At 45.5% G+C, this 25,230-nt stretch overlaps 1 protein-coding gene across 3 annotated transcripts; it reads right to left on the bottom strand.

The window, feature by feature from the left end:
- Window positions 1-956: 956 nt before the first annotated feature.
- C2H9orf43 (chromosome 2 C9orf43 homolog) lies at window positions 957-25,177 on the bottom strand. 3 transcript variants are annotated; one of them, XM_015998195.3, is made up of 15 exons: window positions 24,903-25,177; window positions 24,454-24,550; window positions 18,280-18,432; window positions 18,024-18,168; window positions 12,453-12,507; window positions 11,003-11,103; window positions 9,563-9,593; window positions 7,742-7,917; window positions 6,958-7,105; window positions 6,506-6,593; window positions 6,221-6,270; window positions 5,977-6,025; window positions 2,768-2,850; window positions 1,648-1,717; window positions 957-1,434 (listed from the first exon to the last, which is right to left on the bottom strand). In XM_015998195.3, exons 2-15 carry the CDS (start codon window positions 24,512-24,514, stop codon window positions 1,208-1,210), a joined length of 1,437 nt encoding a protein of 478 aa, XP_015853681.1. In that variant the 5' UTR covers window positions 24,515-24,550; window positions 24,903-25,177; the 3' UTR covers window positions 957-1,207. The 3 variants fall into 3 exon arrangements, with proteins under 3 accessions (XP_015853681.1, XP_015853680.1, XP_076420443.1); XM_015998194.3 differs by having other exon boundaries at window positions 24,940-25,079; XM_076564328.1 differs by having other exon boundaries at window positions 24,878-24,945.
- Window positions 25,178-25,230: the final 53 nt, after the last annotated feature.

Below are 25,230 nucleotides of genomic sequence, written 5' to 3'. Positions count from 1 at the left end.
AACAAAACAAAGCAACAGTAGGTCTTTCTAAAGTATGTGGTTCAACCCAACCAAGGGCCTTTCTTAACAATACCCCAGGTAGTGGGAACTTAGAGTTTTGCTATATTATATTATATTATATTATATTATATTATATTATATTATATTATATTATATTATATCATATCATATCATATCATATCATATTAGTTTAGTTTATATTAGTTCATATTATACTATACTATATTATTGTATTTTTATGCAATTTTCAAATTTTACAGGTTAAAAGATTTCAGGAGGTTTTTTAATAGTAAAGGTTTTTAAAGGACTAAACACAATGGAAAAAAAATCCATCCAAAAACCAAGTTAGAAGTCTCCTGAGACTTTGGAATTCTGGGTCTTTGTAAAACATTAAAATTTCCCTGAAGACTAGATTTCTTAGAAACTAGAAAGTAAGCTCTTCTGAGTTGGAATAAATTCTAGGAAAAGAGAAAGAAAAAGGGAGGAGGATGTACAAATTAAAAGATACTAGAGTATAGTGAGAAAATGCAACTTATGGAGCTTGTTTGGATTCTAATATGAATATGCCAACTGTTAAAAAACTTAGTAAGACATGGTAACTTGAATATGCTTGGATATGTGGAATCAAGCAATCAATATTAATTCTGTGGAATGAGATAATTTTTAGGTTTTTCGCACTTTTCTTTTAGAGATCCATACTGAACTATCTGTAGATAAGATGAACTTGAAGGTGGGAGTACCACCCAGTGACTACCACCTGATAATGGCACAGGCCCCATCACCAAAGGAAGCCATCTCCAGGGAATGAGAGCAGCACTTAGGGATATTATAGAGGTTCCCACAGCTGAATCCAGCTTCCCATCACTACAAAGATTTTAGAAGAGAAATAAAGGGGACCCAGAAAATAGACACAAGGAAGCACTACCTCCTCTCTTCCTGGAAATAGAGCACAAGTCTTTCGATAGAAGGGATTGTGTTTAATCGTGGAAATACTCTGCCCTGGAAAATTTTCCTATATTGAGCAGGTTTAGGGCTTTTTTCTCACTCATTTTGGAGGTAAGAAGCAAATGAAGAAAGCAGGGTCTCTGAGTCCTTGTCCTGCTGAAGGAATCCAGAGAACAAGTCTCTTTTCTATCCTACGTCCAAGGTTGTCCTCAGAATACCAAGAACTGTTCCAGCTACGGCTGCCCCATGTGACGTCTCCAGCCTAAGCATCCAGAGATGCCTCACTCTGTGCCCTAGAAAGATGGTTCTCATCTTCCTCAACATGGGCCTGAAGAATCCTCAGCAGTTTGAGGTCAGGGTTCCAGCTGCCTTTGTCCATACTTCCAGACACACTCCTGGGACTACTGTTTTGGCTGGAAGTCATCATTCCCACCATAGTCTCATCCACGTCACCAATGTCTTCGTAAACCGGCTCATATATAACAGGGCCTAAAAGAAGACCCGACCATTAATTGCATGGCTGATTTCTCCCAAATAACTATGACAAGAGACATTTAGAAAAGACTGGCTCTCTTTAGGACCTCTCCAAAGCATAAGGGCTGTGCTCACACACACCCCCAATCCCTGTCCCCGCCCCCGCCCCCAGAAGGTCAGCTATCCTGGCTGGCACAGAGTCAGCTCTTCCCATTCTCAGGCACTTACTCTCTGGAAAGGAAGAGTAGTCTGTGTAGCAGCTGCTGAGGTCATAATCCGATGTTTCCTCTACGGAAGCCTAAATTCATTGGGGTAAGCAGAAGAAATGTGAATGTGGACCTCAGTAAACTAAAAGAACTTTCTAGGACCCTTTTCTTGGGGAAAGTAACATCTAAGACAGGATAAAGAGCCCCAGAACAAGCCTATATTACACAGTCCTTGCTTTCCAGGCCACTCAGATAAGCCAGGGCCCACTTCTCCCCATTTCCAGAAATCAACCAAGGGAAGCCTGACTCTAGAGATGGCTGCCCAGACTGCCACTGCCCTCGTCAAGAAATGTGGTCTATTTTCAACCTGGGAATTGAAATGAAATGCTGGCTTCTTTGACCAATAAATGTTTTAGCTCTAATTCCATCACTTAAGGAATGACTAGACAAAAAAAAAAAAACAAAAAAAAACAAAAAACACTGAGAGATGGCTCAGCAGTGAAGAACAAATGTTGCTCTTGCAGTGTTTAAGTTCCTAGCACCCATATCAGGAAGCAAATTACTACCCCCAATTCCAATTCCAGTTCCCAGTGATCTGGTGCCCTCTTGTGGCCACTGCACATATATGATACACTTTCTCTGTCTCTGTCTCTCTGTTTCTGTCTCTCTTTCTCTCAAGAAATAATACACACATAAAATAAATGTATTTTTTAAAAGATAGAAAGTGGCTAGTCTCTCAATAAGCACCAATAAATCACATAGAGAGAAATCATAGACGAGAGCATAGGCAACTTGGCTAACAGCCTCCTCCCAGTGGCACGGACTGATCTCAAGCAGGAGAAGAATGATTGTCCAGTCAACCCAGATGTATTAGAAAAACACACCTTGGGCTAGGCATGGTGGCAGGAGCTTATGATCACAGTCCTCTGGAGGCTAAGGCAGGAAGATCAAGTCTGAAGTCATCCTGAGCTACATAGCAAGTTCTAGGCTAGCCTGGGCTACATAACAAGGTCCTATCTTAAGAAAAAAACTAACTGAATAGACCACCTCTTCTTGTATTTTGGGGTAGTTTGCTATATAAATTCGCAGTAAGAGATTACCGAACTGGATCCCAGCAGAGGCCTTGGGGCATACACACTTACATGTTTCACAAAGGCTTTTTTCTCCTCCTCTTCCTGCTCCTCCAGATTTTGCTCAGCTTCGTGTACTGATGGGATTATCTGACCTAGTAACAGAAGGTAGGTTCAGTCCTCTTCTTATTGGCATTTTGTGTCCCAGAGTTGGACTTATAGTTGACCCCTAGGGTAACTCCCTATTCAGGATAAGATAAGGCCTTGGTGGTAGATGAAAGGGAGTTAGGTCTTCTGAATTCCATTTTTGTCAAGGGATGTCTTTTTTTTTTTATAAATGATGCATAAAAAATATTATACATATTTATGAGTTTCCATGAGATGTTTCAAAATATGCATACCCCATGTAAAGCCTTCTAAGTTCTATGATCCTGTTTTACCTAGGTTGTAACCATGTCTGCTAGAGACTAGAAGAGACCCAGTGCCAGCACTGGTGGGGCACACAACACTCAGGAGGCAGAGGAAGGTGGATCTCTGTGAGTTCCAGCTCACCCTTATCTACAGATCGAGTTCCAAGCCAGCTGGGACTACACAGTGAGACCCTGCCTCCAAACAACAACAACAACAACAACAACAACAACAAAAAAAAAAAAAAAAAAAAAAACAGTGGAAAGAGGGCTGGAGAGATGGCTCAGTGGTTAAGAGGACTGGCTGCTCTTCTAGAGAACCTGAGTTCAATTCCCAGAATATACACTGAAACCCCAGGGGATCCAATGCCTTCTTCTGGCTTCCTCGGGCATCATCACATGCACATTACATGGTCTGCAGATATGGGTGCCAAACACCCATAAACATAAAATAAAATTTTAATTTAAAAAGGGGGGCAGGCCCCCTTGTGGCCATTGCTGGAGTGGCAGGCATTAAATGAAGTCCAATCCCTTTATGACTTCTGCCTGAAGCAAAACCATAAAGGGCATTTCAATGCCCCTTGGCACATTCAGGGGAAGATCGTGTCTCCCCCTCTTTCCAAAGAGCTCAAGTGTAATGCTCAATCTATGCCTATCAAAAGGGTAGTGAAGTTCATGTTATACAAGGACATTTCCAAAGTCCTCAAAGCAGTCTAGTTTTCAGGAAGAAATGTGTCGTCTACATTGAATAAGCAGAACAGATAAAAGCTAGTGCCATAACTGCCCATGTGGGCACTTGCCCCAGCAAGGTGTTGTCACCAGGCTAAAGGTGATCAAAGAGGGCAAACCAATTCTGCAACAAAAAGCCAAGTCTCACCACGTGGGAAAGGCAAGAGCAAACACGAGGGAGGAACAACTGAAAACTGCAGGAAGGAAGCAACAGTGTATGTAACTTGCATTCAAAACTGGTCAATGAAAGAGAAGACACACAGGGACGGAGCGACCCAGGACTCCTGCAAGAGGTGCACAGAGGATCCCTGCAATGATCAACAGCTAAAGACCCTGGATCTTAGCTAAGCCAGGCCCGGCACTCCTGTCATCCCAGCACTGAGAAGCGAAGGAACAGGGATCAAGAGTTTGAGGTCAACCTGATCTACCAGTAAGTTCCAGGCCAGCCTGGGCTACACAGTGAGAGCCTGTCTCCAAAAGGAATCAAGAAGCTGCTAACTCTGTTTCTTTCCATTGCTACCCCTAGTTTGAGAATGTGTCTTGCCCTCCTCTGGGGATACCCCCAACAGACCCATGTTAGTTTCTGGATCCAGGCCTTGGGTGTTCCTTTCACACACACTCTTTTCCCAACCACACCCTGAATGCCCATTCTCTTTTTCTCACCCTCCTCTAAACAAACAACTCCCAAGGGTTCTGCTAAACAGAACACTTCTGTTGCTCCCAAGCACTGGTTCTCATCTAAGCTTCACACTGGCCACACTGAAAAGCTTTAACGGACATTGGGCCCCAATTCCAGAAATTATGATCTAAAACATGAGGGGTTCAGGCTGGGTGTTAAGTCTTAAAAGCTTCTCAGTTGGCTTCAGTGTGCGGTCAGGGTGAACCTACTGACCTGGGACATAAAGGGAAAATATAGTGCAGAGAGTCTTATGTAGGCCCCTCTCTCCACATTCTCCCTTAAACCCTCACAGCCACACTAAGCAGCCACACTAAGCAAGATGCATCTTCCCAAGCTACTCTCAATTCCAGGAATTCTTTTCCCACATCAGGAACCCCACATGTTTGCGATCCAATTCACAAATCATCTTTTCTGTAAAGCCCATCTCAACTTGGGGAGGACAGACCACCGCTCGGAGACCATAACTCAAGAGAGGCACACCAGTCACCCAAGCAACACAGCTCTTGTTGGGAGCATCAGGAAGAAGCACAAAAGGAACCAGAAGAGAACTGTGGGAACCATCATCCTAGAAAGGAACTCCCCTTGGACAAATCTCCTCCTACCCTGAGCCTCAGCTTCTTCTACTTCCTCCATGGAGGTCAGAACCCTTTGTAGACCTTCAGGCTTATGGACAGCACTGACATCAGAAAACAGTGGGAGGTGAAGCAAAGCAGGAAGACAGCAGCCTTCTCAGGGACATCGCACCTGAGCCCTCTCAGGACCCCAGATTCCACAGCAAATTCAGAGAATTCAGTTGTTTGCCGAGTAAAGCCAGCAATGCCCAGTCTGAGCAAGGCAGAACAATCTTCTAAGATTCTAGAAGAGTCTTCCTTGGCCCTTCCTACTCTGCATTCAAGCTGAGAAATGTCAGGCAGGCAGGGCTCCAGAGATCAGAGCTCCAAAAAGATAGGTACTGTTCTGGATTTCAACACGAACACCAGTCAAAATGGCCGCCTGTTGAGTACTGGTTACTGTTGATACACCGTGTTGATTGCCCACTGAGCCCCAGAACTCTCCAGCTTTTTTGGGGGAAACCAGAGGGCTCTTGAGAGACAGGATCTGTCTACGTAACCCTCGAACTTCCAATCTCCTCCCTCCCTCGCCCCCCAGCCTGTGAGTGATATACTGGTAGAGGCAGGTATCCCGACACCTGATTCTCACTCTGTACTTTTTAAAACAAGGCCTGAAGAAAATACAACTATGAGTCAGTCATTTCTCAAATGCCCGTGTGAAGCAGACATACAGCCTAACCTGCTTGTTTAGTAACTACTTAGTTCACGGATGACTCAGGGTAGACCTGCCAGACAGATTGAGCATTTCCAGAACAATTCTGAATGCCTGAGAAAAGTGTTTGACTGCTGCCCTTCACTACATCCTGGGATGCTATCACTGACTAAGCAAAGGGAGGGTTATAAATGTCGACTTACTCATACTGCGCTGGACCTCAACATCAATCTGGGCTTCCTTCTTAGCCTCCTGAAACCAACACAAGGAACTGAATTGGGACTTTTGGAAGCAAAGAAAACTTTGGCAAAAAGAAAGAACTTAAAATGACTACAGGATAGTAATGTCATATCAACAACTGACAGACAGGGAAGGACCCCTCCTTTTAGGTACCCCTTCCCAGCCCTCACTGCACCCACATCCAAGAGGCTTCCCTCCCTACTCTACCTGTTTCTTAGTAGAGGTTTTCATCTTCCTCTGCGGCTGCTTCCTGAAACCTGGGAAGCAGAGAGGCCAGCTCAGTCCTCCCCGCTGAGAGTCCACACCTGCCAGGCTACTGACTGTGACCTGGCCCACGATGGGGACTCTCCTTCCCTGGCCAGGACCAAGCAAGAAGCTGCTCTAAAACTGGGGTCTCCTGGGTCCTCCACCTGATCCTGGTGACTGTGGATACAATTGAACAGGGACTAAGTGACATGAGAGCACTGTGCCGGACAGAGGAAAAGACGGTACCTGAAGAGTCAGGCCCGGGAGACCCTTCCCTTCTCTTCAGGTTGTACTGCAGCTTCCTCAGATGTTCAGGGTACCGCAGCGACGGTCTCTGCCAGAAGAAAAAATGAACAAAGTTCTTCTGGGGGTCTCTCTCTGCCCCAAGCACTTGTATTCACCTAGTCTATAGAGGTGTTCTGAGAAACGGGGTTCGGCAGTGGCTTTGCACCAAGGTCCGAGGAGGAAGGGACATGAGTGGGAAACAGAGTCCAGAAGACCCAGAGCTGCTCCCCTTGCCCCTCCCCCTCTCCTGGCTTTCACTTCCACACAATCCAGCCCTCTGCTCTGCAAAGCCTGGGTCCAGAGCGGCAGGGCAGAATGAAGAATGGACAGATAGTCAACGCCTCCTCTCTTCAAGACAGATGGCTTGACCTCCTTGTAGGCCGTCTTCTCCTCTGAGGCGCCGTGGTTCTTACTTGCAGGGTGATGCGGTGTATAGTTAGATACATCTTAGGGGAGATAGCGCTGTCTGGTCGGCTCTTTTCTGTGGGGAGATTCTTTCTCATCTTGGTCAACTCTATCTTCACCTCAGGACGAGTCATGGTTTTCTCATGTGCCAAAAAGCTAAAGGGGCAGAGACATGCAGACAGTGAGCAGCTTCCCAGTCAGCTCTTCCAGAGAGCGGCACTAACGAGAAAGAAAAGGGGCTCACATCTAAAGAAATGTCCACCTTGGCTCCCAAAGGCGTGCGCGGGCCTCCCTCGGTATCACCTCCCCTCAGCTATGACGACCACAGCTGGGCCTATTAAGGGCAACTCTAGGCCAGACTCCTGTGCTTTCTATACCACTAACCCCTTACAGTCCCCAAGATATTATCCTCCTCCTCATTTTGCAGATGAGGAAAGATAGGTAGAAAAAGCTAAATAAGTTACCAATAATCAACAAAGCCAGTTAAGTTTCAATGTGTCATTCAAAGGTTGTCACATTCCAAACCACATACACCATTCTGCCCCCCAAATGGACAAATGTCCACAACTAAACTCCAGGAAAGGGGGACAGGAGTTAGAGAGTCCACGTACTGCGCTTAGCCCGGAGCCCAGTGCTGAGGACTGGCGGCAGTGGTGACTGTCACCCTGCCTGTTGGTAATCCAAACAAGCAGGGTCCTAGCTCGCCCCGTTCTCAAAGCACACGCGTTCACCCTTTTCACCTTCAATAGGAAGCAGGACTCTGGCTCTCCCCACTGACTCCATGATACTCACCACTCCTCCAGCAGATCCCGGGGAAGCATGTCGACCTGGGCCCATAGGGGTATGACTTGGGAACTTAATGGGTCAAAAAAGTGCACTGGAGAGGGAGGAGGTACAATCACCCCTGGACTTCTCGAGTATGTCGAGGCATACTGTCTTCCAGAGAAATACAGAGATGGCTTGGCTTTCTGGAACAAAAACAAAGCAAGGGACTCTCTGAAAACATTCTCCTCAAGTCTTGTTTCTTCCCACCAATATTCCACCCTGACGCCTGAAACTCCTTATTTCCAGACTGTGAGTGTCAATTTGATTGAATTCAAAAAGCAAAAAACAAACAAAAACGACTGAGATGAAGCAGGAGAGAGGGCTCGGGGGTTAAGAGCATTGGCTGCTCTTCCAGAGGACCTGAGTTCAATCCCAGCAACCACACGGTGGCTCACAACCATCTGTAATAGGATCTGACGCCCTCTTCTGGCCTGCAGGTGTACATGCTGAGCACTCACACATAAAATATAAATAAATAAAATTAAAAAAAAAAAACTGAGGGCAGCAGGTGACGGGGCTCAGTGGGTAAAAACACTGCTGCACAATCTGGAACCCACAATGGAAAGAATCAGCTCTCAAGAGCTGTCCTCTCACCTGGGTTCTATTCCCAGCACCCACATGGCAGCTCACAACTGTCTGTAACTCCAGTGCCAGGGGATCTGACACCTTTCATACCAATGTACATAAAATAAATTTAAATAAATTATTTTTTATAAAAAAGAGCTGTCCTCTCATCTCTACACCCATACCATGGTACATGTGTCTACACAGGCACAGATAATAACCACAACTGATAAAAAAAAAAAAAAAAAAACGTTAAAGAGATTAGCAAAGCACCTTCTGGGTGTGCCTGTAGGGACTGCAGAAATAATCAGACCATGAGGCCACTGATGTAATGAGTGGATTAGTCCCTTGATGGGTTCCTAATATGATGGCGTAGTTGGGACACAGTAGGGGGCGTGGAGCCGGCCAGCAGCAGGCGACTGGAGGCTGGCCCTAGGGGCTCCATCTCCCTAGCCTCTGACTCACTCCCCCTTGCACCCAGTCTGCCGAGAGCTGAACAGCCTCTGCCACAGGCTCTTCTGCCCCAGTATTCTGCCCAGGCACCTGAGGCCAAGCAACTCTGTGGTGTGAACCCTCTGAAACTCGAGACAGCATAAATCTTTTCACCTGTGAAGTCGCCTGCTCATGTATTTGGGGGGCAGCAACAACCCAAAAAATAACACACAGACCTACTTCAAGTTTTCCCACCTCGTCTCCTCCATGAAAGACACCCGTCTTTCCCTTGTTGGCCTTCTAACATGCTGTTCCAATGAGATCAAGCCAGGATCAGTTTGCTTTTCTGGAGAGGCCATGCACTTATCCACTGAACAAACTAACAATAACCATCCAATTAGGTGCCAAACAGAAAGTGGGAAATGGTCAATGAAGGAAATGGAGCAGGAACTACTTCCAGGAATATAAGATCACATTTACCATAAAGGCAGGCTTGGGGTTGGGAGCCCAGATCTGAATTACTCCTGGTCCACTGGAATACTATCCCATCACACTGGGGATTAGCTTTCAACTGACAGAGGTCCTCTTGATAGCCACTGCTTCCTGTTTCCTCTCTTCAAAGTATTCCTTACCTTCCTACAGAGACTAGATAGGGACGGGTCTGAAGATGTCTGTAGCTACTCCTAAAGAAAGAGTATCCTTTACAGATTTTGTGAGACAGGGTTGGAAAACCCTCAAAGGAAAAAGCATCAACCTACAGAATCACTTCAAGGGACAGAGCATGGAACTCACCTCTCTCGGTTTCTTTCTCTTCCCAGGCCAGCTGGAAAAAAAAAACAAGTAGGTGTCTTTCCAACTGAGCTTGAAATAAGAAAAACCAGCACTCTTCCCCAAACGTTTTAAGTGGAAGTGCTAAGGATATTTGTGAATGACAAGCATGGGCGTGGCGGTAAGCTACACATTTTTCATTTCTTTCATTAACTACCATTCTGTCCCTGGCCAACCTGCCTCCATGACTCTTGTACATGAAAGAAAGCGAACATTTATGGCTCTTGTTGGTGACATCACACACACACACACACACACACACACACACACACACACACACACACATGCATATATAAATTTGGGCACAAAGAGGAAGTGGAAAAGAAACTCTTACGGTTGATGAAATGAATTCAGTCACTTAGCAAGAACTGAAAACCTCGTGACTGTCAAAGAAAAGCGCCTTTCCCACAGATGCAGCGCTAACAAGCCTTCGGGCCTCCCCTCTGCTTATGTGAAAGGCGTATATGCTGTGCATTCCCTCTCGATCCCCTAGGCCTCAGGGTTGACATCAAAATTTCCTATGTTTCACTGAGGGCTCTTCCACTCATTTGTGAGGAAAAACCAACCCAACCCAAACCCGAGAGTGTTTCTTTGTAAGTGAAGGGGGGTTTCCCATGTATTTATCTCAGGGGCTGGAACTACACATGCCATGGTGCTCTTGTAGGGATCAGCTGACAACTTGGAAGAGTCAGTTTCCTCTTTCTACCATGTGGGTTCCAGGGGTCAAAGTTAGGACACCGGGCTTGGTGGAAAGTGTCCTTGCCTGCTAAGCCATCTCAGGGCCCAGCACTTGTTTCTTAAACCGCATCACAAATGCAGCTTGGGGAGGAGGATCAGCAGGGTGGCTCAGCAGGTAAAGATGCCGTCACCAAGCCTGAGGAGCTGAGCTTGGTCCCTGGAACCCACCTGGTGAAAGGGAAGGAGAGGACCGACTTCTGCGAGTTGTCCTCTGATTCTCCTAAGTCAGCCCGTGACTTCTGCAAGGGCACAGTGGCATGCTCCCCCAACTAATAAACTAATGTTTTGTTGTTGTGTTTGTTTTTAAGTGGAAAGTCACACCCCCCAGGGCCAACTACTTCAGCAAGTTCTTCCGACCACTACACCTGTGCTGTGGTGCACACATGTGTGCATGTACAAATACAACAGAGAAATGTAAATAAACTAGGCTCTCTAATGCGCTCTTTACTCCCATGGAGAATTCCCACAGCAGGCATCTCACAGCGTCATTACAATGAAGTTCAGTGCGGTAAGAGGCAGAGGAAAACCTGGACCACCTTCTGCGTCTGGCCAGCTGCTGCCTGCAATGAGGTGGCTAAAAGGGAGACGACAAAGAGTCTGCAGAAGACCACAGGGGTTTAAAGAGCATGGTCATCAAGGCCTCTAAGTTTCAGACAGGATGCTCACCTTATGTTCTTCTCTGTTTCTTCTGGAACCCAGGTTACCACCAAGTTTCCAACATCTTCGGAAAAAGGGAGTTTTGCCTCATTCAGATTCAACACTGAAAGCTAGATAAAGGTGAGCAACGGACTGGTCCTGAGCACCAGCAGGAGGCTGGGGCCTCAGACCAAATGCTGTGTTGTTACAGTCACCAAAACATTTGATGATTCAGGAAATTGTTTTTAAAAAACCCCTCCTACATCGGATATCAGTACAAGTGCGAGTTCTCAAGGGGTAGAAGTTTCCAACAGTAACATTCCCTGCTTCTCCATGACATTAGTGTAGAATTTAGGAAGGCCCATCTCACATGAGGATGTCTGGAGGCAACCCTACAAGAACTCTACTTATTCTGCCACTCCATGCAAAGACTTGGATTCCCTGCAGGTAATACAACCCACATTTTGGAACTGGGGACATACTGAGCACAGGTCATCAAGGTTTCTTCCTTTAGTTTCACTCTGTCTCTAATTACAGGAATCCATATGAGTTAACATGCTAATTTCTCCCACCCCTGAGATCAGTCACACAGCACTAGGGCTCAAAGAAATCCTATGAATCATCTAGCCCATATTCCATTTAAGATTTTTTTCAAAGTTACTAAAAATAAAGTCTTGTCTGCTGATCAGAACTGACTGACTTAGAGAGGTAGAGGCAGGGGGATCTCTGTGAGTTCCAGGCCAGCATGATATACATAGCAAGTTCCAAACCAAACCATCCAGGGATATATAATGAGACCCTATCTTTATTTAAAAAAAAAAAAAAAAAAAAAAAAAAAAAAAACAAGAAAGAGAGAGGAGAGAGAAAAAAAGGACAGAAAATGAGAGAGGAGAGAGAAAAAACAGGACGGAAAATATCAGAATACTTCTCTGGTGAAGGGAAAGATTATTTTATGCTCTTTTTGACTGCAAAATCTAACATTATTTTTAGTTGGCATATAAAATAATGGGTTTCATTATGACATTTTCATACATGTATATAAAATCCATGTCTAACCATGGATCACAGTTTTTAAAGTCAGAGTCATCAGACTAGATGACCTTAAGGCCAATTTTAAGCCTGACATTTCAGCAATTTGAATGTTTACTTAAAAGCTGAGCATGTTCTATATAAGGACAGCTTGTATCCTTCTCATTCCATGATCCTGGGGCTGGAGAGACGGTTCAGGAAATAAGACCCAGGTCCAATTCCCAGCACCCAGATGGTGACTCATGACCATCTCTAACTCCACCTTCAGGGGATCCAATGCCCTCTTCAGGCTTTGGAAGGTACCAGGCACACACATGGGTCACAGACATATAGGCAAAAACAACCATACACAGAGAATAAAAATTTTCTTAAAAGAATAATGTCAAAAGCAAAATATTCCCACTAATAAAGAGAAAATATAGAGGAATCAGCATTTAAAACTGTGACTTACTGTGGGAGGACTAGAAAGGCTAGTTACACCTTTGTCACGTAAAGCCTTCGGAGACCTGGAAGATATGAGTTCCAAGTATGAAACAGAGTCAAAGAGGAGAAAAGCCAATGGAATAGCAAAGTTCATGCTCTGAAGAACACCCATCTACTTACTCCGAAGGCCCGGGACTTAATACTAATCAAATAAACACAGGTATTCCTACACGGACATTGTATACTGCACTTTATAACTAGGTATGTCGTCAAACTCAATGCATAGCCTATGCCTCTCTAACTATAGGAAAACGAGTACAGCACCTTAAATAACAGTGTGGTATGGGCCAGCAAGATGGCTCAAGGGTAAAAGCACTTTCTGTACAAGCCTGGTAACCTACCCTTGATCCCTGATCCCCATACTGGAAAGACAGAACCCACTCCCCAAAACAGTCCTCCGACCTCCACGTGTGCAGTGTCATGCCCACATGCTTGTATACACACACACACACACACACACACACACACACACACACACACACACACACAGTAAAGACAATTTCTTTAGGCTTATTAAGGCTGGGCACAGAGGTGCAAGCCTTTCATCTTAGCACTTGGGAGGCAGAAGGAAGCAGACCTTTGTGATTCGAGGCTAGCCAGGGCTGCATAGTAAGACCCTGTCTCAAAAAACAACATAGACAAGAGAGACAGACAGACAGGCAGTCAGACAGGCAGACAGACAGAGAGCTAGAGAACCTGTAATGTTTTCATATCATTTGTTCCTTATTTTTAAGACATATTACTTAAAAATAAGTTCCTTAATTTTAAGAAAGAGTAATATGGAGGTATGCAAAAAAAAGACTACATCCATCCTGACTTATGAAGTCTCAGTTGAGAGACCTTACTTTCCACTGACATTTTCTACAGTTCAGCCTTACCTCTGAGCCCACATCATTCCTGCTCTGTGTTCCAAGCTCTCAAAGAATGTCCTCTCACTTTCAGGCCCCAGTCCTATAGTTTCTTTTTGTTTTTGTTTTGGTTTGGTTTTGGTTTTTGGTTTTTGGTTTTTTGAGACAGCATTTCTTCGTGTAGTTTTGGTGCCTGTCCTGGATCTCGCTCTGTAGACCAGGCTGGCCTCGAACTCACAGAGATCCATCTGGCTCTGCCTTCCAGTGCTGGGATTAAAGGCGTGCACTACTGCTGCCCATCTCTATAGTTTAGAGTTTTCTCCCTGCCAGCTTCCCACATGCAAGCCTCCCCCTTCAATATGCTGCTCAATTTCAGGGCCAGGGATCACTGTTCCCTGTGCAGGTGACAGGGCTCTAGGTTAGGAAATCTTCCCTGTGCTTCCATAGCCTGGAACAGCAGTCCTTTTAGGTCACTCCACACTGGACACTCGGACTGCTGGTATCTTTGCCTCCCCAGCTGTGGCGAGCCACAAGAATCTATTACAGAGATTCAGCTGTATTTAAAGCTATACTTTGACTAGCCAAGGGTCTGTCAAAAGGCAAGCCATTTATTATGAATATTTGGTGCTAACCAGCCTTTAGCAAATTCTTGCGTGCCCAAATATTTCCAGACCATTTGGCTAACAGTTCAGCTCCCCAGACCTGCTGAACTTCTAGGTAACTAACTCTCCCACTGAGCCTAGGAGACAGGTGGCTGGAGAGGCATCGCTTTGCTTCTTGTGCAAATAATGCCTTGAGGTCTAGTGGCTCTCCAGAGCAATTGACTGAGAACAAAAGAGGTAGAAGGTAGGGTGGAGGAACATTCCTGAGGGGGCAGAGAACTGCCTGGCCAGAGAGAAAAAAGCAGGCATTTTCTGTAGACAGAGAGAAGGGCATGACCAAGGAGAAGAGAAGAACACAGAGGTAATGTAGATGGTAAGGCAGAACTCTTGAGCTAGGAATAGAGAGCAAGTAGGATGGAGGAAGAAGAAACAGAGGATGAAGACGAGGTGGGAAGCATAAGAGTTTAGTCGTCAGCAGGACCATGAGAGGGAACTGGACGGAACTGAAACTATGGAGACAGGATTTTACCCCAGAGAAATAAAGTAGACGGCTAAGGAGCTTGGTGCATAGAGTTATTCCTGCCCTGAATGCCCGATGAGTTGTAGCTGTATTGATAGAATTTTGTCTTAGAGGAATAAAGTTAACAGACATAAGAGCATAGTGTACGTAGATTTTTTTCCCTCAGATATCCCACGCTGGACATAGCAAAATCCCCGGATTATGGGTAATCAATATCCAGCTAAGATGAAAGCTTCTGAGCACAGACACTGTCTTATTCCCATGAGATAAACAAAACCCTGTTGTATGCCCAGAACCCAGCCTGGTGACCCCCACTAAAAACAGATCTGTGAGCTGCATATGTGACTAAACAAAGGAGGCTGTGACTCTTGCTTTCAAAAGGGCTTCAAATGCAGGTGAGCAAAGAGGACGTAGGACTGGAACACATCCATAAGCATGGCAGGAGCAACCACTGCTGGAAGAACTGGGAAGAATCTGCACACGGGGAGAATGGTAAGAGGTAAAACTCAACCTTGACAGTGGAGGACGCCATATTCACTCATTCACCAGAAACCTGAGCTTCCACTCGGGCCATGTACTGTTGGAGACACGGGAAGGAACAGAATGGAAGGCTATCCTGGGCCTTCTGGAAGGGCAGCCTGTGCTCTTAGCCATTACTCCACCTCTCCAGCTCCCAGCACTGACATTCTAGTGACAGGATCCTGTGAAGTGATGTCCCGACTCTCACTCCCAAAGCCATATCTATATTAAAGTCTGTGGGGTTGAATGACTGACTGCGATTGTGGAGAGTTAACCTGTCACAGGTCCAGAACCAAATTCTCTTGGCTACCTTTCACTCCTTTTATAACCATCTGTTGTTCGGCTCTGTGTCTGACCTAACACGCTGTAACCATCAGGTGAAACCTTTTGAGATGGATCATTAGTCTTCACCCACCCAAGAGCTAAGAAAGAATGTCATCATGTAGCATCTGAGACCTGTAACAGAGAGAGCGCTCTCCTACTTTGCTGTAACCTCTGAGTTTCAGGCCAAGGTCACTGAGATTTGGTTCAAGAATGAATGATTTTATATTTCTTTTTGTTGTTGTGATTTGAGACAGGGTTTCTCTGTGTAGCCCCAGCTTTCCTGGATCTCACTTTGTAGACCAAGCTGGCCTCGAACTCACAGAGATCTGCCTGCTTCTGCCTCCTGAGTGCTGGGATTAAAGAGGGTTCCACCATGGCCAGTTTGCATTCCCTTTGAAGTGAGAGCTGAGTTTTGTGGCAACAAGGCAAACAAAGGAATAAAAGGCTTCTCAGAGCAGGATGCGAGGCCAAAGAGGCCAAGTCAAATGATGGTCAGGGTGCATACGGGAACTTTTAAATGAGGTGCTCATCTCTGAAAAAGCAATTCTTCAGTTCAAACTAGAGGACAAGGAAGGACTAGCTGCGGGAGCATCAAAGGCGACGTTCTCAGATGGGCAACTCTGCCCCCCCAAGGGACAGCTGACAACGGATGGATGGATGTGACGCTGTCACAGCTGCAGGTGAGGTGGTACTGGCCTGCGGTGGGTAGACAGCAAGGAAGCTCAGTGACCAATGACACACAGCACAGACCCCGAAAATAACTATCTGACCCAGAGTGTCGGCAGTGGCGGACTGTAAAACACCAGTCCAGGGAGTACAGTGTAGGTGCCTGAGCTGTGGGGTGGGAAGTGTGGAGGATGTGACAGACAGAAAGGACAATATGGCTGGAACCTACTGAACAAGAGAGAGACACAGAAGGTGAGGTCCGTCAGGAATTCAGGCCCTCCTGTGGCGGTCTAAGGCACCCCAGGCATTTAATGAAGCAGGGCAGAGGGAAGGGAGCCTTTAAGGTTGGGAAGACCACATGGGCAAAGTGTTAGAGACAGCAGCAAGTTGCCATCGAAAAGCCAGAAAAAGCTGACATCAGAGAGCGAGGACCATGACCAGAGAGGAGTGCAGCAGAACAGAGGGGACAGCTCTAGAATGAGCAGATGCGGAGGATGAACTGAGTGAGGAGATGGGCAAAGCGTTAGTCCGAGTGTCAGAGAAGAGGCAAGAGAGCAGAAGCCCACACTCCAGGTCGTGCGCAAACAGTCCAGGACAGAGGCAGAGGTGAACAGCAAGAACACAGAAGGAACAGATGGAGCGGGGGAGCTGGCTGCTCAGGGGGCTACCTGCAGCCGGACACATGGGCCCTAACGGGAGCACAAGTGTGCCTGGGTGCAGATGTGGGGCCCAGTGCAGGTCCTGGCTGGATGCTGATGCTGCTTTCTCAGGGCTCAGGTCCCAGAGAATCAGAAAGTAGTCCTAGTCCCTCCTATACTCCCATAAGGTTAAGAAAAATCACCAGCTTGCTTACATGGACTAGAGAAAAGAAACCACTTCAAGGGCAGCCATTAGTGCTTGGACTCTGGGCAGCCAGGTCTTTGAATTTTAAAAGCTGAGGTTTCCACAGAACCGCAATTTCATGTTTTGGCAAAATTGGGTGCCTAGACTTTGCAAGAGATTAAACAAAAAAAGCCACTAGGAGCTTACAAGTAGTTTCATATCTAAAACTAAAAAAATAAGACAACATGAACCAGGCATGGTGGCACATGCCTTTAATCCCAGCACGTGGGAAGCAGAGACAGGAAGATCGCTGTGAGTTCAAGACTAGTCTGATCTATTTAGTGAGTTCCAGGACAGCTGAGACTATGAAGAGACCCTGTCAAGAAAAAAAGAAAGAAAAGGAAGAAAGGGAGAGAGGGAGGGAGGGAGGCAGTCAGGCAGGCAGGGGGGCAGGGAGGGAGGCAGGCAGGCAGGCAGGGAGACAGGCAGGGAGGGAGGCAGGCAGGCAGGGAGGGAGGGAGGCAGGCAGCACTTGTGGCCGCTGTTCTTTGATGACCTTCAGAAGCTGATAAAGTCGCCCCATTAGCAGCTAAGTTGTGCCCCAAACCTAAAATTCATTTGCTGAGTTTCTAACCCCAGTACTTTAGAATGTGAGTATATTTAGAGACAGATTCTTTAAAGAGATAACTAAAATGAGATGAGGTCCTGTGGGTGGGTGGGTCCTTATCCAATAGGATTAGTATGTTTATAAAATGAGATTAGGGTTCAGACCCACAAAGAAGACTGAAGGACAAGATGTCATCTCCTAGGAGAGGGGCCTAGGAAAAAAATGCAAACTCCTTGATCTCAGACTTCCTGCCTGCGGAATTCTGTGACGTTGAATTTCACTAGTTAAACCACCCCAGCAACGGTACTTCACCTGGGCAAACCACTACAGGCCCACTCACTCTGCTCCTGGAACACGTGTGGCCGTTTCCTTTGGACTCTCCTCTCCCTGTTTACTACTCACTTAACTTTGGGTAGGTTCCATTTTGCTGTCTTGTTTTTGGTAACACCAGGGATCAGACTCAGAGCCTCGTAGGTGCTGAGCAAAGGGGTCTTATCACTGAGCTACATCCCCAGCCCTCAGTATTTTCTTTCAAATCCATCCTTCTCAGAGTCATCTGTGTGGATGAGAGAAATGCACACCTCGGGGTTGGAGACACAGTTTGCTAAGGAAAGATTCTGAGATCACTTACCTGCCATGACGCCTGCAGGTTGGTTTCCACAGCAAAGACCGCTCCTTAGGGAAGGTAAATTCTGATCGTGGCCGCTGAACCACCCTCTGCTTGGACCACAAGCAGGTATCCATGATATTTACAATGGTGAGTGACGGGAGTTTATCTGATAAATTGGACCAGAATAAAACGTGTAACCTGCTGCCTGCGGAAATGGAACCAAACAAAAACAGGATAAGGACTCGGTGAAGAAGACACCAGAGGCTAGCCAACGTACCTTCAACTTCGCGGGAAGATTTGCTGGATGAGTCCAGGATCCTAGGATGGCCCCTCTCAATCCGTCGGAGAGATGTCCAGCATTGTGGATGCTGACAAACTGCCGAGCCACAGGTGGTTTCGTCCCACTGGTCCTCATTTGGCAAGTTCATAGCTATGGATGGTTTAAGACAAAAGCCAATCTTGCAGCACTTTAGCCCTCTGGAGAATTAGCAGCCACACACTTAGGGGTTATTATTGTTATACGTTAGACAGCCATGCAGTCCAGATCTCAATTTGAAATAAATCATAAACTGTCTATTGAGCCCATCTGAGTGAAACCTGGCCACACACAAAAACAGAGAACTGAAAACAAGCAAGTGGGAAGGTAGCAGAGGTCAACAGGCAAGTTCGGGGGACCGTCTTCAAAAGCCCCTCTGATTGGCCCTGTGCAGCTGAGTGAGTGATGGGAGACTTTCCCACTCTGCCTCAGTCTCTCATCTGTAAAATGACAAGTCTATTTCAGGAACAACAAGAGTCAGTTTACAGACATTCAAAAACTCGCTTTAGGTCAGCCGTGGTGGTGCACACCTTAAATCCCAGCACTCAGGAGGCAAATGGAGGTGGATCTCTGTGAGTTTGGGGCCAGCCTGGTCTACATAGTGAGACCCTGTCATCTCAAAGAAGAGAAAACAAACAAAAAAATGTTGTTCAAATAATTCAAAATAAATATCAGAGCCAAGTGCTCATACATGTAATTCCAGCAGCTCAGGAGGCTGAGCTAAGAGGGTTAATAGGAATCTGAAGTCAGCCTAGGCTACACAACGTGTTATGAGCCATCTTTGGCTATAGTGCAGGATCTTTGTCTCACAAACAGAAGTAGGGCCAGGGAAATGGCTCAGTGAGTAAAAGCATTTGCCAGCAAGCCTAACAATATGAGGTCGATGATCCCCCAAAACCCAGGTGGTGGAAGGAGAGAACTGACTCCTGCAAGCTGTCCTCTGGCCTCCATACATACACACATTATGTATGCAGATAGAAAAAATAGTAAGTATTAAAAATGGAAAAAACCAGGACTGGGAAGCTGACTCGGTGGCTGTGGAAGTACAAGCCTGAGGACCTGAGTTCAGCTCCACAGCACCCACAAAACACACACACACACACACACACACACACACACACACACACACACACACACACACGCATATTATACACACACATACACACACACACATTACACACATATACACAATGAAAAAATAAAATAATATCAGCATCCTTTCCTTTCCCCCTTCATTTATCATTACAAAATGCCACCATCTTTGAAAATTACAACCCGTAGAGACAGGCGTACAACTTTAATTCCAGCATTCTAGGAGGAAGAGGCAGATGGATCTCTATGAATTCAAGGCCAGAATAATCTACATAACAAGTTTCAGGCCAGCCAAGGATATATAGTGAGACTCCCATCTCAAAAAGAAACCAACAATAAAAACTTAAAAGTAGTGAAATCACAGAAGTGCCATTTAGGTGGCTCAAGCCTTTAGAAGGCATTTATCACTTTTCAAAATTCTATGATCATCAGAAAATACCCCTACTCATGAATGGCCTTGCTCTGACTGCAAATCAGACAGCCTGATGTTGCTTCAGAGACCACTAACTTTTCATCTACTGGCTGTGTGGCCTTTACCAAGTAACCTCACCCTTCTCAGGCCATTTCCTGATGAAAGAGAATGGGGACCCCACATAAGATTGTAAGAGGGCTGGAGAGCTGGCTCAGCAGTTAAGAGAAATGGCCGCTCTTCCAGGGAACCTGGGTTTAATTCCCAGCACCCACATGATGGTTCACAGCCTTGTATAAAACCAGTTCCAAAGGATTGCACACCCTCTTCTGACCTCCACAGGCACTGTATGTGTGTGGTACATATACATTCAGGGCGACACCACCACACATAAAATAAATTCTAAAACTTTCATTGTAGGAACATACACACATGCACACATCAACAATTCAAGAAAAGGAGAGGGGACTAGCAGGGCACACGTGATCTGAAGGGGGAAATGGGGAAAATGAGGGGCTCTGACTAGGAAGCAGAGAGATAAATACTGAAGGAGGAAGGATGATAAAATAGCAGTAGGATTCTGAAAAAGTCATAAGGAATCATCCTCTTTTGTCTTTTTTTTTTTTGGGGGGGGGGGTGCAGTTTCAAGACAAGGTTTCTCTGTTTATCTCTGGCTGTCCTGGATTCTAACTCTGTAGATCAGGCTGGCCTTGAACTCATAGAGCTCAGCCTGCCTCTGCCTCCCGAGTGCTGGAATTAAAGGCGCACACCACCATGCCCAGCAGGAATTAAACTTTCAACTATCTACCTAAAAATCCCTATAATTCATGTAAGTCAGTATATAAATAGACATATTGAGTTGAAGTGTGATTTTCCCCGTCTGGGCTGAGAGTGCTCCCTCGGAGAGCCACGGACCATCAACCCAAAACCACAACACTGGGTATGAGCAACCCTCTTGTTAGTTGTTGGTCAGGGTTGTTCAAGAGACTCCCAAAACATTATAGGCTTTTGCTATTGTCCCCAGTTGCCCCCCAAAGGTGGAAGTTAAGTCCCTATTACTGAAGACATAATACACTCCAGACACAGGGCTCAGATCCACCTGAAAGCCTCCTCCCTAAGGACTAGCTTTTGTGGTACCAGAGGTGCCACGAACACTTCCAAAGGAGAGAAGCAACCAGTGCTGCCTATGAGCCACATCAATGACTGCCGTGGCTCCAGAACTCTAAGGGTGAAATAGAGGCATGCATATCTTGGTGGTAACCAGCAGCTCTCTAATAAGCCTGAAGACCCACTTAACAAGTGGGAGACCATGCCCAGCACTGGAAATCTTGTCAACTACCTAGGGCTAGGGAAGTTATGGATCTTGGAGGAGAACCTACAACCACCAATTTACTAAACCAGCATAATCCCTAACTATACTCTAAATATTTGTCCTTACACCCCCATGTAATTGTAGTTCTCACCCCTCCGAAGGAAACTTCTCTTTGCAACAGACAGAGACCATTACAGAAAACAACATCCAATCAAAATGCAGAGTTAAAGAGCCCAGTCCCAGCTGGTACATCTACAATACAGTTCCTATACCTCAGGCTCAGGGACTATTGTGGAAGAGGGGGCCAGAGGAGCAGGGGTTTTGCCGTGAGATTGTGTCTCCTAGAAATGTCAGAAGCTGGGATGGTGGTGGAACACGCCTTTAACCCTAGCTCTCAGGAGGCAGAGGCAGGTGGAGGGAGCTCTGTGAGTTCGAGGCCAGCCTTGTCTACAAAGTGAGTTCCAGAACAACCAGAGCTGTTACACAGAGAAACCCTGTCTCCAAAACAAACAAACAAACAAACGTCACAAGTGTTGTGGAATATTATTTTAACTGGGCAACGATGTGTTACATTTGTTCAAGCTGCCGAATATTACTTTAATGATGTAAGGATGTGTTACAGTTGTTTGTGCTGCATTTGTTTCATTATGTAAAGATGTGTTGCATTTGTTTCACCTTGCCTGCCTAAGGCACCTGATTGGTCTAATAAAAAATTGAACAGCCAATAGCTAGGCAGGAGAGGGATAGGTGGAGCTGGCAGGCAGAGAGAATAAATAGGAGGAGGAGTCTAAATAAGAGAGAAGAGAAGGAGGGAGAAAGAGAGGGCCACACCCAGGGCCACCAGCCAGACGCGAGAAGCAGTGAAAGTAGGCTGTTCAGAGAAAGGTAAAAAGCCCCGAGGCAAAAGGTAGATAAAGAGAAACAGGATAAGTTAAAAGGGGTAGCCAGAAATGAGCCTAAGCAGCTGGGCGGTGGTGGCACACGCCTTTAATCCCAGCACTCGGGAGGCAAAGGCAAGCGGATCAAAACCAAAAAAAAAAAAAGAAAGAAAGAAAGAAAGAAATGAGCCTAAGCTAGGCCAAGCATTCATAACTAATAAGGAGTCTCCATGTCATGATTTGGGAACTGGTTGGTGGCCCAAAAAAAGAAAACCTGGTACCCAGAAGCTATACCCACGAAGTCCCACCAACATGACTGTCTAAACATGAGCTGAACAAAGACAACATTAATAGACATGCTATCAGAGAAGAAGGAACTCTCATGAGGCCTCAAGCCTAGACAAAGAACCACAGGCAACTAAGGAGTGCGGAGATCTGAAGAAATAGTCTACCCAAGGAAGAGCATACCAATTGGTTATTCAGTACCAAATGGTCAGCCCTGAAAACATACAAATAACATTATTCAGACTGAGCAGATTGTATTTATGTATGTATAAGAGTATATATGTATTTATACACACACACACACACACACATATATATATATATATATATATATATATATATATATATATATATATATATATATATAACAAAGAGAAAGAGGCCATGAATTTGGAAAAGAGAAAGGGGGCTTACATGAAAGGGTATGGAGGAAGGAAAAGGAAGAGGAAAATGATGTAATTATATTATATTATGATCTCAAAAATAAAATTATTTTTTTACATTGTAGGAGCATACATACATATATGTATATACATAAAACAAAGAAAAAAGGTCATAAATTTAAAAGAACAGGGGGCTACATGGGAAGTTTTGAGAGAGGAAAGGGAAGGGAAAAATGATGTAATTATATTATGACCTCAAAAAATTTTAAACTATTTGTATAAAGTTGTAGAAGCATGGCTGGGCATGGTGGCACACGCCTTTAATCCCCGTCCTGGGGAGGCAGAGACAGGCAGATCTCTGGGAGTTCAAGGCCAGCCTGGTCTACAGAGCAAGTTCCAGGACTGCCAGAGAAACCCTGTCTCAAAAAAAAAATTGTAAAAGTATCAAATAAGATACAATTTTTTTTATGTATGACATATAACAAGTGCTTGATAAATATTATCAGGCTTTGCCCTCAGTAGCTAAAAGCATTTGGAGGGCAAGGCATGAGGACCTGAATTCCATGCCCAGAACCCATAAGAAGCCAGGCACAGTAGCACATCTGTAATCCCTTTGCTCCTACCATAAAATAGAAAGCAGAGCTTTGAGAATCTCTTGAAGCTTATGAACTAACTAGCCTGGCATATGATGATGTAAACAGCAAAAAGGAGATCCTGTCTTAAGGTAGAAAGCAAAGACCAACACTTAAGGTCTGACCTCCACAGCAGCATGGCACATGAATATCCATACTCATACACACATAAGTACATACATTATACACACACACTAATCAATCCCCTTTTTAAAATGTTATGCAGTCCCTACAACTACCTAATTCCTTTTAACATATAATTGCATTTTATTCATCTATTTTGTGGGCACAGGTGCCACGGTACACATGTGAGGGCCAGCAGGAGCTCATTCTTTCGTGAGCCCAGAGACTGCTCAGGTCCTCAGCTTGGTACAAAGTGTCGTTATGCACTGAACCATCTCACCGGTCTCCTTATTAACTTTTTAAGGACACTGTCAATTTCCTCTTCTAGTCAACACTTTATTGACTACCAAATATGTGAGAGAACCTGTTTGGGGCCTGGAGAACAGCAATAAACAGACTCCCTCTTCTAAACAGCTTATCATTTAAATCAGAAATACGAAACTATTGGCCTGGGTTGCACCTGGCCTATGACTTATTTAGCTTGGCAAGCATTTTGAGCCAGTATCTTGAAACTGAAATGGTCCACAATATTCAGATTTCTGGTTTCTCTCCTAGATCAAGATGTCTGAGAACACAGTTCCAGCTAAACAGTGGCTGGGACTAAGGCTTCTGGTGTCTCTAAACCAGGCCTGTTCTAAGGGCAAAGCTCTTTCCACCACAGCAATCCCTCAGCGCCATTCATCATCCTATTTGCCTTGTTGGTGGGTTGTGTTTTTTTCCTCCCAATAGGGAAATATTTCTTTGTAATTGTGTCTTCATGTAAAGTAGGAAAACAAATCTTGGAACATGTTTTAAGAAAAGAGACAAGCAAAGAAAGAAAGAAAGACTCCAACATTAGTTCTCATTAAGAATTTTTCTGTATTTAATACAAAAGTTATGTAACTTAAAACGCCACTGGACATGTAAAACTCCGTAATGATTTTGATGGAGAATATGTACGATGAATTACTTAATGAATTAAGAACTACAACTTTAACACGGGGTTTTGAATGAGAATGCGAATGCGATGCATTATTCTTACAATCAGATGCTTCTCGCCCTTTCAGTGCCGGACCAGTCCAAACTGAGCCCCGAAGTCTCATCAGGCGTCTCTCGATATCGCCAGTATTACAGCGGTCCTAATAAAATAGTTGGCATTAAAAAAACAACAACAAAGTTTTAGATAACATTTATCCTCAATACGATTATCACAAAGTTGTGAGGGGGAATAAGATTAAAGATGGACATCGGTGAAGTAAAATTGAAAGAAAATCTCCATTGAGTTCCGAGCCAAAAAGAAGAAAGAAAAAAAAAGCGAGGGACTCCAGTGTCGGCGGTGCGCGACTGCGCGGGTTAAAGGCAGAGACCAAAGCGCTCTGTTCTGCGCCACCAGGGACAACGCTGAGATTGCGAAAAGGCTCCGAGGCTCTGGCCCCGGGCCACCTCTCCCAGAAGACCCCGCCCACCTCCTCCCTCCGAGTCCCGCCCCACCGGTTCAGTCCACGCCTTCCCCTTCCACGCCAGGCACCATGCTGTCCCGTTGCCTAGCAGCGGCGCAGAGCACGATGGGAGACTAGACGGAAGCCTCAGAGAGCCGAAATTGGCTTGGTACGAAAGTTCCAGTGAAAATGACGGTGTGTGGGAAAGACACGAGCCTGGAGCGGGACGTCAAGGCTGCGAGGGAAGCTAACGGAAACCTCCGTGAGCCGAAACCACCGCGACAGGGAACGCTTGGCTCCGCCGGCGACTTGAGGCGGGGCGGGTGCAGAAGGGAGGCGGTGGTGCGCAAAGCACTGTGGGACACTGGCAACGTGGGGTG

The sequence above is a fragment of the Peromyscus maniculatus genome, chromosome 2 (genome assembly GCF_049852395.1).
Source record: "Peromyscus maniculatus bairdii isolate BWxNUB_F1_BW_parent chromosome 2, HU_Pman_BW_mat_3.1, whole genome shotgun sequence".
In the NCBI taxonomy this organism is placed as follows: Eukaryota; Metazoa; Chordata; class Mammalia; order Rodentia; family Cricetidae; genus Peromyscus; species Peromyscus maniculatus.
The sequence above is the reverse complement of the archived record's forward strand: the minus strand, read 5'-3'. Positions and strand labels throughout refer to the sequence as shown.

What these genes read in the sequence shown, in the direction of transcription:
- C2H9orf43 (XM_015998194.3), bottom strand. An exon ending in GAAACAGAGAAGAACATAAG is followed by an intron (nt 9,594 to 11,002) that starts GTGAGCATCCTG and finishes TTTTTTTTCCAG; the next exon opens with CTGGCCTGGGAAGAGAAAGA. An exon ending in TACACCGCATCACCCTGCAA is followed by an intron (nt 6,594 to 6,957) that starts GTAAGAACCACG and finishes TTCTTCTGGCAG; the next exon opens with AGACCGTCGCTGCGGTACCC.